Below are 16,853 nucleotides of genomic sequence, written 5' to 3'. Positions count from 1 at the left end.
CTGGGGCGTCCTAGCTCGCGGGGTGACTGGACCAGGCTGGTAGTATGTGGGGATTGCCGAAGCGATTCCAGGCGGAGGGGAGCAAGTCTGCAGCATTGAAAAAAATCGAGTGGCCTGGGGGCGAAGCTTGTATTATTTAACCGCATTTAAAATATTATTATTGCTTTGTTGAAGCTATTGTATTATTCTTCGGAGGCCTTGCGTTAATTGTTTCGGGGAAGAAGACGCCTGGTACAGTTGAATTCGCATAGGTGTCAAGGAGGGACAGACCCATTTGGTGACAGCGCCGCCGCCGCCGCTTTAATAACAGCAGTTGCGGCGGCAGTAAGGGGGCGAGGCACATTTCCTTCCCCCTTTCGCTAACGGAGAAGCGGTTTCTTCTTTCCGGCGCAGCCTCGCGGCGAGGAGTAAAAGACTCAGACCAACGCGCAGGGGCGGCGCAGTCCTCTGCCAGTGGAACCTGGGCTGCTGGAGCAGCTTGGCGGCGGCCCCTCGGCTCCCCAAAGCGCAGAGCTAGGATCATATTCCTCCTTTCTGGATTGGCAAATAGCGCTCAGCCAACATGGATCCTGGCCCCAAGAGGACCGCGGCGGAGGAAGGGAGCCAGCTGCAGCCTCCGGAAGCTGAGGAAGAAGTGGACCCCAGGATTCAAGTAAGCGGAGTCTCCGATCGCCCTACCCGAGATCCTTGGGAGAGTGGCTGCAGGGGCGCGATTGCAGCCGAAAGTGGGTGGGGTGATAGGATGGGGGCGCGGGCAGGTCTGCAATTACAAAGTAAGCAGGCGTGTGTGTGTTTGTGTGCGCGTGTGGTACGACCTTGGTTAGGTCCTTTGAATCTTGGAGAATATCTTTCGCTTTCTCTCCCTCCCGGGGCGTTTTCCTCTCTGTTGCACCCCGTTATTTTGATGGTAGTGTGTTTTTTCCTCCCTCTTTTTTGCTTTGGCTTTATTAGATTTTCCCGAAGTCTTTCTGCAGCTGGATGGAGAAACTCATTGCAAAGGAAAGATGCTCCCGATTCGAAAGGAGCTTTGCTCTTCCTTCATGGAGCGGCATTTTCTTTCTCGAGCTGGATCCTTCCTCTCCCAGTTTGCTCCGGTTTCCTGATTTCAGCTCCTCTCCACAATCCGTTTTTATCTTTACAGTTTTTCTTAGCATGGCGGACCAAGTGAACCGGGAGGTGGATCGAAAAGGAGATGGGAGACCACCAAGGGATGTCGTGCTTGGGCAAGAAGGGCCCTAGAAGGTTGGGGGCCAGTTAGAAAGGATTGGAAAGGACCCTGGGGCTAATTTAATCCATGTTCAGGATCTTGCTGTAGTTCTATTAAAAGGCAGTACTTCATCCTTGTTAATAGATGATGCCAGCTCCTGCTCTAAATGTCACCTGATTCTGCCATGAAAAAAGTTTCAGTCCCTGGGAGATCTTTGGACGTCCTCAATAAACTCTGATGGGTCTTAGTAGTTCAAGTCTTCCCCAAGCTGGTTTCAGGTGACAGCATTTAACTGGCTACCTTGAAAAGTGGGTTGGTGCCTGAATGGGAAACGGCTGTGAAATCTCAAAGGAGGGTGGCAAATCAGTTTCATATCATTGCCAATAAAAGTGTATGCGTGATAGTTTGACTTGAGGGAGAGACATCTTTACCAGAACCAGAAGGCTATTGGAAGGGCTTCTTAATAGATGCAGATTTAACATAACCCAAGGATCAGGTGGGAAGTTAACATAAAGACTGATGCCACTCTGACAGAATACATAGGAAAGGATGTTATATATTCTATCTATTACTTTCACTTTTCCCATTGCTGCCAAAATTGACAAAGTTGTAGCAAGCATCTCCTTCCCTAGTACAAACCTGGCCAATTTGTGAAGGTAGTCAGTTGAATTTTCATCTTAAGAATCAGAGAAATGATTTATGGTGACTGAGGAAATGGCACTTTTTTATATAGCGTAGCGCCATTGCACATTTTCTATGAAATTCCTTCTCTAAGGTGGCTCTCCTATGGCAGATCTGTTGTCCACTAAAAGATTTATATTGCCAGTTCTCTGGCACAAGTCAAATCATTCAGTGATGCCAATGTCTCAACATTGGTTTAATTTTGCTGCTAGATTTTGCTGGCAGTGTTTGTAATTGTTCTGTGATTTTTGTGGTATTTTTTGGTGAATGTGTATTTTGTTTGCTTTCCCCCTTAATTTATTCTATAAGCTCTTTGGAAGACACTTAGGTGGTTTTTGATATGAATAAAGTCCTGATTGCTTTTATGGGTTCACTTTTTTTTTATTACAAAAAAATGCTATTTTCATCCTTTTGATGCTCATGTCAATGAACTTATCAAGAGTTTCCTTCACTTTATCAGATTGGGGTTGGTAATAATAATCATGATGTTGCTACAGATGGGAAAAACTTACCAGCCAATTACACTGGAAATTCACTGCAAGTATTCCTTTCAGTAGAGTTTCATAATACCTTTCCAAAGACAGGGAAGTAAGGTTAAAATAAGAAAAAATATTGACTTCAAATGATCCAAAACATTGTTTAAAAGGAGAAGCTTTATCTCCTTTCCCTCCCTTCTTCCCTGCCAGTCCTGACTTGAAGAAGACTTTGTTTCTTTATAGTTAATTATTTATGTATTAGATTTTTACTCCATCTTTATTATTTTATAAGTAACTGAAGGAGGCCAGAATACCAGTTATCCTTGACTTAAGACAATTGAGACCAGAAGCAAGATGGTTGCAACCAATTTGACCTTTTTTGCCATGTTTGTTAAGTAAATCATATGGTTGTTAAGCAAATTCGGCTTCCCTGATTGACTGGCTGAGAAGGTCCCACATTGTGACCACATCAGGATGGTATATCCATCATAAATTCATGTCAGTTGCTAAGCACTTTAATTTTGATCGCATGATTGCAGAGATATTGCAATGGTCATAAAAGTGGACCGATTGTAATTAACTTTTTTCATTGCTGTTGTAACTTTGAACAGTTTGTACTCCTTCCTCCTGTTATTTTCGCTGCAATGATAACCCTATGAGGTGGGTTGGGCTGAGCGAGAGTGACTGGCCAGAAGTCATCCAGCTGCCTTTCATATCAGACTAGAACTCAGCATCTTAACCAGAACACCAAATTGTTTCTGTTTTTAAAATTCCTGAAGTACATTTAAAATGGTTGTATTTTTTTTTTAATAGATAGACGCTGGCAATAGGATAAAAAGTAAAAAAATGTTTGGCTTTTGAGTAAGTTTATCTGTTCAAACCTCTCCTTGTCTATGATTATTGGTACTCTTTCTGAATGTGGAGCAATCATGCTAGTTTGCTCTATAATACTATTGTAACAATTGGTAAAAAAAGTGAAAGTGAAGCTTCTGAAAATTTTTGTTTTTCCTTTTTTTTTGTATCACAGAGGACTGAAAATCTAGAAATACAAAATCTAGTTATAGTATTGAGGTAACTATCTGATACAAGGAAGGTTAAAATGTGCAATGTGGCATCACTGTGAAAATAATGCAAATTACATAATTCATGACTTCATAACGTGACGTACTTACCCCCTTCTCTGCCATACAGTCATCATGTGGATACCTATGACTTAAGTCAGGAAAAGAAATTCAGCCAATAACTTTGATTGCCATGTCAACTTTGTCCAATCTCTCTCTCTCCTACATAAAAGTAAAGCTGTACTTCAGGGAGTATTTTTACTTTTTTAGAGAGAATGTGAGATGAATATGTACAGTGTCTTATTCTCCTTGAAAGAATGACAGGGTAAACATATAATAAATATAAAAATAAATAATTTTAGTATTTTATGACTTTTGCATGGATTTTCTTTATTTATTATTGGAACCAAACCCTTAAAGCCTTCAAGAACAAGGAAAATTTGTATTTTTCATCATAAAATTTTCATAATCATATGCTATTTGATCATTTGTCATTTTGCTAATAGTGCCATACTAAATAATTATGCAGAGCTTCAATAGTAATAGAAAAAAACCCCCTCAAAGCTTAAATTAGAATTATGTTAAAAATTAACCTTCAAAATATGTCTGGTCTCTGTCTTTGCCCTTTCAAACTGAGCCGTAGCTAAAGTAAAGTTCAGTTTTACTTTTAAATATTTTCTATCCTTCTGTTTCCATTTAACATTCCATTGGGGGGCCTCTCTGTGAATTGCCAAATGACACTTAATAACTTGATTCCTCCTAGGGCTCTCTCAGTGTCTTATTACTCAACATGTTATTTTGGCTTTCTTCTAGGGAGAACTAGAAAAGTTGAATCAATCTACAGATGATATTAATCGGAGAGAAACGGAGCTTGAGGTACCCTTTTTCCTTGCTGTTTTGTCTAAACATCCAGCTATATTTTTTATTTATTATGTTTCAGCTGGAAAATATTTATTTAGACTTTTGTGCTAAAATTGACAGAAAAAACTGATGAAAACATTTATGTGGATTATGTCAGTGAATGGAGGAAAAGAAGGTCAAATATATCCATTTCTGATACTGAAATTGGATGAGACAGTCTGTACATAATTCCATGGATTCCATTAATCTTCTTTATTAATCTTACACCAACCAAATAATCATGCTTAGGGATCCATGAGGCAATTAATCTTATTTCAAAGTATTGTTTTCTTTATTTTCTTAAGGTACAAAAATAGAAAAAGCAGGAAAGTAAACTTATAAATAGAATTCATTTACACCAAAACTATACAGACTATTAAAAAAATGTTAAAACATATAAAAATACAGTAGTAACGAAATTATTGTATTCCTAAATTCCTAAAAACAACTTACAAGATAATGTAGCTCAACTTTCAAACAAGTTAATTTGAGACCACATGAAAATATATTCTCTGATCTTTCTTTTCTGTGAATGTGAAGCCATGTGACACTCAAAGCTTATGTTACACCAGAGCAATTGTAAGTTATATTTGAACATAACAATAATTCAGAATTCCTGACTTACTATGAACTAGCAGTGTGGTGGATAATTCAGTCTCTCCCTTCCCATTTTTGTGTGTAATGCTAATGAGTTGCAGACAGCTGTAATATATAAATCCAGAATCTCTGGTTAGGTTGGTTCCAAAAAGATGGGCCAATAAGCAGTGGTGGGATTCAAATATGTGAACATCTGTGTGGATGCTGCTTCCGGAAATCCATTCTGGGCCTGGGCAACAAAAAATTAGCTACCAGTTCTGCCGAAGTGGTACGAACTGGCTGAATCCCACCACTACCAAAAAGCCACTAATAATTCAGAGTGCTTGTTTTTTTTCTTCTGAATCCTGGTTTATTTTTTACAGCAAAAAAACAAACCATGGGTCGAGTTGTCATGATAAGCTTTTCCTGTTTCTCCCAAATCAGTAGATAAAATTAAACTGGCCACATTCATCAACCTGCTGCTTTTTAATAGTAACTAGATAATAGATAATAAAAAAATAATATAATTATTATCTGCTGTTAGAGATGATGTTTGGATTTGATAGCCCAGCATTTTTAGATTTTTACATCTAAAATATGAAGGAACAAAATGAAATATTTTATTGAAGAAGAAATAGTTTCCATAACAGACAAATGCTATTTGTTTGGCATTAGTTTTCTGAGTACTACATTATATTTAATCAAGTCCAAGCAAATCACATGTTACTTAATGTGATGGATAACCAAACCATTTAGATCATTTTCTGATCTCTTCCATATGTGTGATTTATACCTTGTTTCACATATATTGGTTGGAAAAGGCTAAATTGTGTTTATGTAACACAAATTTCTTGTACCTTCACATTTAAACCTCTGTCCTTTAGTTGATCATAACCAGCATCAGATCAAATTAAGAGTCTTGGCAAAGGAGAAGTAGCTATTCTGGGAAACTACAGCAATTTCAACCAGGCAAGTTCCGCTAGGATCTCTGGATGTTAATGTGTGCAAAAGGCAGTGAGGAAGGAATATGTCCAACTTTACTGGCAGGTACTTTCCATATGTGGCTTTTTGAATCAGGCAGCAGTGTTATTGAGCATTCATCTACTTTGCAGTGTATGCCAGTAACTTGTTTATGTTTATGGAAATTAATAGCCAGGCATAATATAGCTGTATAAATACTTTATTTAATAACTTTATTGGTAGCAAAAGCTGCCCAAACTTCCATGGGGATAAGAGAATTGGGCACAGAAATAAAGATTGTTCTTGCTCTTTCTTCACTAGATTGTTTTAATTTCTGCACTGAGTCCAGAGAAAGGAAAAGCTAAACTTAGTATGTTTCATCTATACATGGACTGAGGGAACTTCCTTGGCTCGAAAAGATTATTATAGATATGGGAAGGAATCTGGAGACAAGTCCTATGAAGAAAAAGATTGGGAGTGTTTGGTATAAATATGGTGAAGTAATAATGACAACATATGAACATGAAATGATAATATGATAGCCATCTTCAAGAAGTTACACACAGAAGAAGCTTGTAAAGTTTGTTCATGTTACAAGTTTTTAATTAAACAATAGAAAGAATTTCCCATGTGATGAGTTATTAGCTATAGAACAGATTATCATAATCCACTATGAGTTTCTTAAGAAAATGTTATGGGAATACTGTAGGAATGCACATCTTGTATAGGTAGGAGTTTGGACTAGACGCTCTTATTATTTGAGTCTGTCTGTTTTATAAAGCTGGTATTGCCACTTATTAGTTATTCCAAAAATAGCCGTTTCTTTTCTGTGATACAGAAAACATTGAAGAGGTAGACTCACAATTCCACTTCCTAATGTCAAAGACTGAGTTTGTTCTAGGCCAATACAACTCTGATGACATTTATTAAGATAATATTTGGAAAATGCTTAGGCAGATACTTCCCTGATTCCCTGGAATATCAGAATAAAGAATGCAGCAAAATCAGATTTAGAATATTCTGTTATTATAGCTAATCTCAATAAAAAGTAGTAGAGTTTTCCTATGTAATTCATTTCCTAGTCTATCTAATGACTGAGACAATTTGGCCAATGTCAGAGCCAATGAAATTTGCAGATGAGCAATATCTGAAACACTACACATCCCCATTTAGATATATCATTATGAGCTCTCTGAAATAAAGGTAGTTTATAAATGTAATGAATTAAATATTTGATAAATAGAAGTGCAGAGTTGGTGGACATTGTTAGGCTTAATTGATTACAGGTGTTAGCTTATTTTTATAATCAATAATGTTCTTTATGGATAACAAAAGACTTACTCTGTGACTACTCCCAAACATACTGCTTTCATTAGCTTCAAGTTTGTTCTAACTGGTTGCAGGCATTTATTTGAATTTATTTATTTATCAAATTTGTATGCCATCCATCTTGCCAAAAGCGACTCATTAATTTCCGTATCAAAGTATAATTTGAAGTCTTGTATCAAAATGTGAATCCACAATATATTGGCTGCTGCATCTGACTTGCAATTATGACCATATTATTCATATGATTTTTTTTTTCTTCAACGAAAATCACAAACCATTAAAAATGGTTATCAGTCTGTAAAATCCATTTCTTTGGCATTCTCACTTTTGTAAGACAACCATATATTGTCCCCTGGAGCAATTTGCTTTGATAGTTTTTGGCAAGGAAAACTCACTGGAATGCAAGGTGAAATGGCTGCAAAAAAAGTGATCTCTGCTTTACTCCTGGTTGCTTTAAGTCTAGAGTACATAAACTAAATGTATGTACTTAATAAACTGTGAAGATGGTTTTAGTTAGGCTAGTAAGGGAACAGCTATTAAAAGTCAACAACTGTTGATAGCTTAATGTTTTGCTTTGTAATGAGCCTGATTAAAATCCATAACTATTGATACAAAAAGTGATTTAATCATTAAAAGAATGAGATCTACAAAAGAAAGTAGAAGATTAGAGAAGGCTATGGTGTGTTTTTAATGCTGGCTTTGTGTAATATTCCTGCACGTGATTGAACCATTTCTGAATGGAACATCTTGTTGGTGGTGATTAGGATTTATTGATGTGATGTGATGTAGCCAAGAGATTGCTAGGATTAATTGGCTGCTATGTTTTCAAAGCTTCAGATGTTTTGCCTTGAAGTGACTGTTCTTTAGCACCATGTAGGGGACACTTGTGACTTAAGGAATGTCACAGACACAAATATTTGTTGTTCCCCTGAACACTGAACTGAATTTGCACTGACCATGGTAGATGTGCAAGGTCAATAAATGGGGCAAAATACTATCACTAATTTATGACTGTGGGGCTGAAAAACAAACTATCCAACATATAATGACAGAGTGCCAAAATAGAATCTATAATAGAGATTTCCTGGCTGAGACATATGGAGGAAAAAAATTATATCTGTAATGTAGATATATGTTTATACAATTTTAGATTTTATAGTTCATATTTTGTATTTTATCTCTTGTGGATTTTTTAAAATAAAAAATGTGAATGTGCCATAGGAGAAATAATAATGTTAGTAAGCAGAAATTTTATTTTTATTTATCTCTGTAGATATGGATATGATTCTTTTAATTTGGTAATATTAGCCTATAATAATTTAGTATCATGGTTAACTAAAAGCCATCTCCCTATCATTATTAGAGTATATATTTTGGGCAAGGCTAAATGTGGTTGAGGCTTAGCTTGGTGCTCTCTGAGTTTGGTTGTTTTCTTGCAGTCGTTTCATTATCCAACTAGGTCAGGGTTGCAGCCCTTTGGGAATCGGGCCACACAAGCAGCAGGTGAGCATGAGCACATGAAGCTTCATTTGTTAAACAGCGCATGCTGTGAAATCATTCCATCTCTCCCTGCTGTTGCTGTTGCCCCCGGTCTGCAGAGCTAGCATGGTTGAGTACCCCTGAATTAGGTAACATCTTCAGGAAGCCAGATTTTCTCTGTTTATATACAGTGGTTTTCCCTGTCAGTGTTGATGGAAATATTTATTTCTAGATAGTTCCTTCAATAGGTTGTTGTTTACTGTTTGTTTGTCTGAGTTGGTAGTTCTTTGAGTGGAGTATTGTTTACTGCTTCATTATTGGTCTGGTATTAATCCTAGTATAAATCCCTGTTAATCCGGGTGATGATTTCTGACGAGATGTTCTGATCTTTTTGTTTCCTTTTTAGATTTTCATTTTCTGCTGAATAGTGGGTAAATGTTGTGTTAATTCTGTGTGCCTGTTGATAGCTGATTTGTCTGAGCACCAAACTTCTAGGAATTTCCTAGTGTTTTTGGACTTAGCTTGGCCAAGGATGCTCATAGTTTGCCAGTTGAAATTATGGGTAAGTCTGCCCATCTATTGTGAAATTCAAAAGTTTTCATCATGACTTCAGATTACTAGTTGGTGTTGCCAGAATGCAATATTTTCCAAACATACCCATTCTCCAGAGGAGTTGGAACTATACAAACCATTTTTCCAGTAAAAATACAGAAGCCGTGCTAGCAGAGAATTTTGAAAGTTGCTTGTTAACTTCTCTGGAAAATAGATTGAAAATGTTCACCATAGGAGTTTTAGTTGCAGCCTCTGGAGCCATATGTCAAATATAGTATATAAGGCTGCCTTCTCCCAATATGCTCTCCCCAAAATGCTTTGGATTATAAGATCCATATTTGTTTGCCAGCCTAATCAGGGCAATTATACAAGGGAAGAAATTACAATTATTTCCTTTGCATGTAATATCCTCCCCTCTCAAAAAAGGGCTGATTAACCCCAGGAAGGAAACACTCATTGGCTATGTTCCCTGCTGGCACATAGCTTTCTGGTAGCTTTCAGGTAGAAGGGCAATTTCCTGATCATGCTTGTTTTCTCACTTCAACTTTTTAACACTTTTTACGTAAACTTTTTATATTGATTATGCACAATTAATGTTATGTGTAATTTAGCTTTCAAATTCCTTATAAATACTTGTTGGAAATATACTCCTGATTACAATGCTTAAGGCATGAAAATATGCCTTCTAGTATTCCATGATAGTATATGATAATCTTGTCAGGAATTTCTGGGCATCTTTTTTTTTAAGTGCGGGAGACACAAACTTTTTACAAGAGTGAAATTGGAATTGTAGGGATTATGAAAATACATTAAACAGAATCCTCTGATATGGGTAGTGAAGGAGAAGGATTCTGTGATCCTTGTCATGTTGACATGGACAATATCTAAGAGATATTTATAAATCCAGTAGATTTGCAAGCATTCTTATACTACAGAGTGGAGAGATGCTTTTTTGTAGGCAAGATATTCCTTATTCTAACAGTAAGAATGGAGTTATCTGAAGTGTAGGTTAGTTGCTTGGGCAAGATACTATGATAAATGCATTGGATAAAATAAAGTAATAGACATTGGAGGAAATAAGAGTTTTAGGCATTTAGGATTTTGAAAAAAAGCTCAAAGAATAGATGTTAATTTGTGTGAACACATGGGTTGGAGAGCTCAGAGTTTGAAACAGAGTGTTTTTCCCAACATTTGTGTCAAATATTTAATGATGTATTAAGGTTGATCTATGACCTATATTTATGTAGTCCGTTGCTCTCCTTGGTAGCTTGACTTGAACATTGCTTGTAAAGAATGACCTCTGAGAACAAAGACACTTTAGTAAATTGTGTGGGAGAAAATTATAGTATGAGTATTGTGTGTATCAAATATTTTCTATGTAAACTTTCATGAACCTCTTCAGATTTTTTTTCCTGGCATTCCTTTTTGTATACGAAGTTACTGAATATTCCTTGTTCATACTATTAAAGGCTGAAAAGAAGCATTTCTGCTTTAGAAAAAAGTCCTTGTCTTTTAGACAAACCGTTTGTGACAAATTGTTCATGGTTTTTCTTGATCTGTATCTGTGAACTTGTAGAGAGTGATAGTTTTATACTATCTTTATATTAGGTTATGAAATAATAAATATTGTATTCTGAATGTATTAATACAGTGCATGTATTCCTACTACTGCTATCCTTCTCTAGAGCAACATTTCAGAATAGAAAGCTTGGGATAAAACTGGATTTGGGTATGTTTGTTGATGTATTGGCAAAAAAACATGACAAAACTGATCAATGTTATTATTGTTAGTGAGGTACCTTACATATGGTATGAAAAGAAATAAACCTGATTATCTAGTTTACACATTGTCTACATTACTGAATACATTATTTGAATATTGTTGATAAACTGAAACTATGATAAGCAGCAGAATGCAATATTTATGTGCCCACCTGCTGATGGTTATGGCATGTAGAGAACTATAATTTCAAATTAAAGAGAGCAAATGATAAAGGAGCACAATGGATAGGGAAGAAAGAAAGAAAAATATGGTACTTTTAGAGTAGGAGAAAGAAAATATATCTGAATGAAAATAATCTGTTCTTGTGAAGTGCAGTTGTTAATTAGATTCTGAGATGTGACGGTTAATTCTGAACAAAAGTGCTGAAATGTATGTCAGAAAATATGAATTTCATATTGTTTGTATGGATGGATTAATGTAGAAATCCATAATTGGAGACAATTGTTTCATTCCAGGAAATGCTGAAATAAGAGATTAACTTCTGTGAAGAAATAAACTAGATGAAAATTGTTCAACTACATGGGAGAGAAAGTAAATGATACAGTCATCCAAGGATGAATTGAAATATAAGAAAAGAGAGTATGGAATCTGCTTGTGAGAGTGAAAAAATTATGTTACAAGATGCCACAGAAGTGTTTGGATGTTAAATAATAATAACAGAGGTGTCACAATAAATTTTGCAAAAATATGTAATGTAAAACAGGATAAGAAGTTATTTTGCTATATGAGATGAAAGGTGGGAATGAGACATCAGAATACAGGAAAGGTAATTTCAGAGATCAGAGAATTAATAACACTTATTTAGTATCTGCTTAGAAAAAAGACTCCTCCCCAGTACATAGCTTAAGCATATATTCCTATATAGAGATAGTAAAAAAAAAAATCAGATATGTAAAAGCATGATTGATTTGATAGTTTGTGATGACAGACTGAGAAAATTAAAAGATGCAAGACTGATGAAAGGTTGTTGATAGATTCAGAAATGAATCTTGGAAAAAAGATGGAAAAGGATAATAAGGGAAGAAATGAAAGAAATGGGTGTCAAAGAATGTTCTTAATTATGTATGAAAAAATATTACAAGATTAATCTTCCAAAGGAAGGAATGAAAAATCAGCAAGGAAAAGATGATGTGAAAGCTGCTTGGAACAGAATAAAAAGAACTGGTAACACTGAAGTGGTAGAATTAACACTAATGGGAATGTGTATGTGTATGTGCGCCTGCGCACTTTTAAATTAACAGGAAAAAAATATCAATATACATATGTGCGTGCACACTCCCCCACAATAGACACAATTTTAAGTAGTTTGTTTAAAAAAATACAATTTTTCATTATATTACATAATTTATTTCTGTAATCTGTTTCTTCATAAATCACAAATAACTCAATTGAATAGGGAAAAAGATCAGATTAATTTTTTTTGTGTTTGTGTGTGCATGTGTGTGTGTGTGCATATACGTACATTATATACTGTACCTACAATACAGCTTTTCATCAGTTCTTTAGATAAAAGTAGCATAATGGAAAATAATTGGTGTGCAGCCATAGCCTAGTTAATTTCAGTTTTGAGAAACAAAACTATTTCTTTATTGCTAGGATTAAAAATATAAAGTATTTATGTTGTCAAGAAAAAGGAAATTATTTCTAGCACAGATTTTTCATTTAGCAATAAAGCAAACATCTTATTATATCTGATCTCTCCCAAGCCTATGTATTTCTATGTCATTCAAATAACTGTGTTTATGGATGCCATCCATTTTTGTAACTTAAAATCTCTTGCAAAAAATAGGTTAGTGCATAATGACAAAAGACCACTTACCTGCAAATCCTTGGGGTTGCAATAATATGGGCACAATTCAATTCTGTTTTTTTTTTAAAAAGAACTTTCTGTGAAACTAAAAGCTCAATGTATGAGAAATATAATTAAAGAAATAAATAATTATTTAATTTTGTATTTAAGATTTATCAACAAAAAATAAAAAAAAATAAAAATCTTATTGGGCAGTAAAAATGCCATATAATTCTTTCAACTCTCATAAATACAATCCAATACATCAAGAGGGAAAAAGTATTCCTTTTTTCATGGTGATAGATAGATAGATAACTTTTATTGTCATTTTTTACTGTGGGCACAATGGCACAAAATGAATAGATATAATTCTGTATCAAAAACCTGAATCTAGCCACACATCAGTGCTTATTTAAAAAAACAACACCAGAAATACTATAAAACAACTATGTACAAGACACTATATAATCAGATATATAATGGATTAGGAGGCAACCATCTCTATGTTATGGTTCCTCTCTTGGGCTGACTAATATCCACAGCTGTGACCATATTCTACATGTTGTTTCAAAATGTGTTTCAGCCTTGCTTTTTTGCAAAGCTTTAGGAAACTGAAGAGAGGAACATTCTAACTATAAGAATGTTTTACCTCAGTTATAAGAGAAGTTTTGTTTAAATGCAGGGCAATTGAATCCTTATGAATGCATTGATTAACTGAGTGCAATATATTTATGTGTGTGGCAGGGGGTGCCTTGTATCAGTCAATATAAGCTGTTTGGAACTATAGGACTGAAGCAGTATTCAAATTTCAGTAATAAATAATAAATATGAATTTACTACTTAATCGTGAAATATATGCAAACTGGTTTTCCTGCAGTTATAGTAATGACAGTTTTCCAGACATTGCAGGTTACAGAGAGAGTATTAAATCCCCAGGAAACTTGGCGAGGAAACAACTACTCATTGCAGATGAATCTGGGACTGAAATTTATAAGAAGATACTTGTATTATCATATGACAATTCAGAATGCAGGAGCTGCTTGCACTGTAAAGGAATCTATTGCTCTAGGGCACTGAACTTATAAAACTGTAGTCAGTATCCATATATCCAGCATTAAACATTTAAATGTTAATATGAAGTCAAAATTCCTATTTCAAATTGCGATACATTAAAACCTAAACACCAGTAGATATTGACTGTATTCACATGCACAGGTAAAGCAGATTTCTGAAAATCCCAAGTTGCAAGTATTGGTTCAGAATGACATAAAAATAATATTCTATTCTATTCCAGGCTTTAGAATGGATCATGATGGTTGCTGAGTTCTCTGTCCCTCTGACTTCTTGTAAATTATGTTTTAAATTAAATAATTAGTTACAAAGTTGGTATACTTCGAAAATGTTTTGTATAATTTTCAGTAATGTCTCTGAAATTGCATAGATAGTTTTAGAAAAAAAATGGCTGCAATCCAGTATATCTGGAAATAAATTCACCTTTAGTGTGTGTATGTGTTTGTTTGTGGGGGGGAATGCAAAGCAGATAATGTATGGCATCCCAAGGGAAAATTCTCCTCATAACCTGGAAATAGGTAATGCATGACTGGCTCAAACCTTTGATAGCCATTTTATGAACGGACAACCCCATGTCAGCCATTTTGTGAAATCGTCCATGTTGTGTCCTGAGCCTGCAAAAGCAGGCTCGGGACGTTGCAAGAGTCCCGGGCATTTGCAAAAGCTGCCCGGGACCAGACTGAGTGGCGCCAACCTTGCGCGCATGCGCAAGGCGGGAAAAGACCGCCTTGTGATTGGTTGGAATTGCCCGGGGATCAGAAGGTATAAATAGAGGCTTGCGTGCCTCTGCTCGGGTTGTTCGTAGATTGGAAGCAGAGAATAAAGACCTGTTAGAAATGCATCGTGTCAAGCGCCATTATTCTCCGGACTTAACACTGGCGACGAAGGTGGGATCCAGTCTAAACAGCTAGGGAAGCTTGAAGACTCACCCAAAGAAGTCCGGAAGAGGAACGACGGCGTTGAAGTCAGCGTTTATCCTGCCAGTACGAAATCGCTGGAGGGTGCGTGCGGCTGAAGAAAACCCTGTTCCTCGATCATGGCAAAAATTGGGCGTTTAGCGGAATAGCTACAGAGAGTGGGGCTCTTCACCCTTAGAATGCAACGTTCTCAGCTCTGAATGAAGGCGCATTTGGTCTATTCCCTCCTTCCGGAAAAGGCTGCCACAATGTTGTGCGTTTGTGGGCAAGACGCCTTTGAGATCGCCGAGAACCTAATCGCCCCGGCCTCGCTGGAAACGGTGTCATACTCCGATCTGAAGAAAGTTTTGAAGGAACACTTCCAGCCATAGCAATCTGTCATTGCTTGGAGGCACACATTTGAACTGAGGGATCAGCGAGCTGGGGAATCAGCAAAAGAATACATTGCAGCTTTGAGAAGAGCAGCTAAACCGTGTGACTTCAAGGACTTAGAGGAAAGACTGCGTGATCGTTTTGTGTGCGGACTGAAGAACAGAGACTTACAGCAGAAGCTGTTCGCTAAGGAAGATGTCTCTTTCCAAGATGCTCTGCGAGAGGTTTCAGCAGAAGAAGCTGCAGGTGGGGCGGTCAAGAACATGCGGCCTAATCGAAGCGCTCCAGAGACCGCCACCATCCACAAGGAAGACGTGCGAGAGGATTCGGAAGAAGATCCTGAAGAAGAGGTGGACAAGCTTTACCAAGCAGCTGGAAGGAGGTCCAAAGATCGTCAGGACAAGGGCCCAGCTGAGCTTCGTTGCCTCGGATGCGGTGGTCGCCACAAGCGAACGGAATGTCGGTTCCGTTCCGCCATTTGCCGAGCGTGCGGAAACAAAGGACACATCGCTGCGGTCTGCCTGGGTCGACAGAAGGTACAACCGAAGGAAGAATTGAATCTGAAAGGTACCAGGGTGCCCAGTCAAAACAGGGTGGGGTTCTGTGCAACACGCAGAAACATTTTAAGAATAGGCACACACAAACCCCTTAAAAAAAATTATCCCTTAAAGTGAAATTGCAGGGAGTGCCATTGTCGATGGAACTTGACACGGGGTCTGCCCTATCTATAATTTCCCTCAACACATTTCACAAAATCAGCAGCAGTGGCCAGCGAGTTTCGTTAAGGCCTTCTAATGTAATCCTTATGGATTTTCAAAATTCTCAAGTGTGCGTTAAGGGGGACGCCACCCTTAAGGTACAGTATAAGAATTTTGCAGGCCCCCTAGACGTGTTGGTTGTGGGGGGTGAGCGAACGAGTCTCATTGGACTCGACTGGTTTGAGGCCTTGGGAATCCAAGTAACAGGGCTACACAAGTTGCAAACAGAGACCCTTGCAGATGTCTGCAAGGAGTTTGCAGATGTGTTCAGTTCTGAGCTTGGATCATACAAAGGACCTCCAGTTTCACTAAAGCTAGATTCAGCTGTACAGCCCATTAGGGTTAAACCTAGAAGAGTACCATTTGCTCTTAAGAGTAAGATTGATGCTGAACTGGACAAGCTGCTCCAGCAAGGCATATTAGAGCCTGTAGACTCTAGTCCGTGGGAAACCCCCATTGTAACGCCTTTAAAGGCAAATGGGGACATCCGTATTTGTGCAGACTACAAGTGCACACTAAACAAGGCCCTACAGCAACATGCTTATCCTGTGCCTGTAGTGAGCCACATTTTGGCTTCTCTCAAAGAGGGCAAAATTTTTGCTAAGCTTGATCTGGCTCAAGTGTATCAACAGCTGCCTGTTGATGATGCAGCAGCAGAGGCCCAAACCATTGTCACCCATCGTGGGGCTTTCAAGGTGAAAAGGTTACAGTTTGGGGTGAATGTCGCTCCTGGCATTTTTCAAAGTGTAATGGAAAACACCCTGAGGGGTATTCCTGGTGTATGTCCTTATTTTGATGATGTTCTCATCGCTGGAGACTCTCCACAAATGCTGGCAGAGAGGTTAAGGGCTGTTTTGCTTCGTTTCCGAAGAGCAGGCCTTAAATTAAAACAGGACAAATGTAAGATTGGTGTGCATTCCACTGATTTCCTGGGATTCAGGA

The 16,853-nt window shown here is 37.3% G+C and overlaps 1 protein-coding gene across 1 annotated transcript in view; it reads left to right on the top strand.

Annotated features, from left to right (window-relative positions):
• Positions 1–437: 437 nt before the first annotated feature.
• Positions 438–16,853, top strand: part of SH3BP5 (SH3 domain binding protein 5) — a 42,819-nt gene continuing 26,403 nt past the window's right edge. Inside the window, exons 1-2 of the mRNA XM_015823143.2 lie at positions 438–652; positions 4,239–4,301. Of these exons, the coding sequence (XP_015678629.1) occupies positions 563–652; positions 4,239–4,301 (153 nt within the window). The 5' untranslated portion in view covers positions 438–562. The remainder of the gene's footprint in view (positions 653–4,238; positions 4,302–16,853) is intronic.

This window comes from Protobothrops mucrosquamatus, unplaced genomic scaffold, assembly GCF_001527695.2.
Source record: "Protobothrops mucrosquamatus isolate PMUCROS unplaced genomic scaffold, P.Mucros_1.0 scaffold_177, whole genome shotgun sequence".
Taxonomy (NCBI): domain Eukaryota; kingdom Metazoa; phylum Chordata; class Lepidosauria; order Squamata; family Viperidae; genus Protobothrops; species Protobothrops mucrosquamatus.
This window is presented reverse-complemented; position numbering and strand designations above follow the sequence as displayed.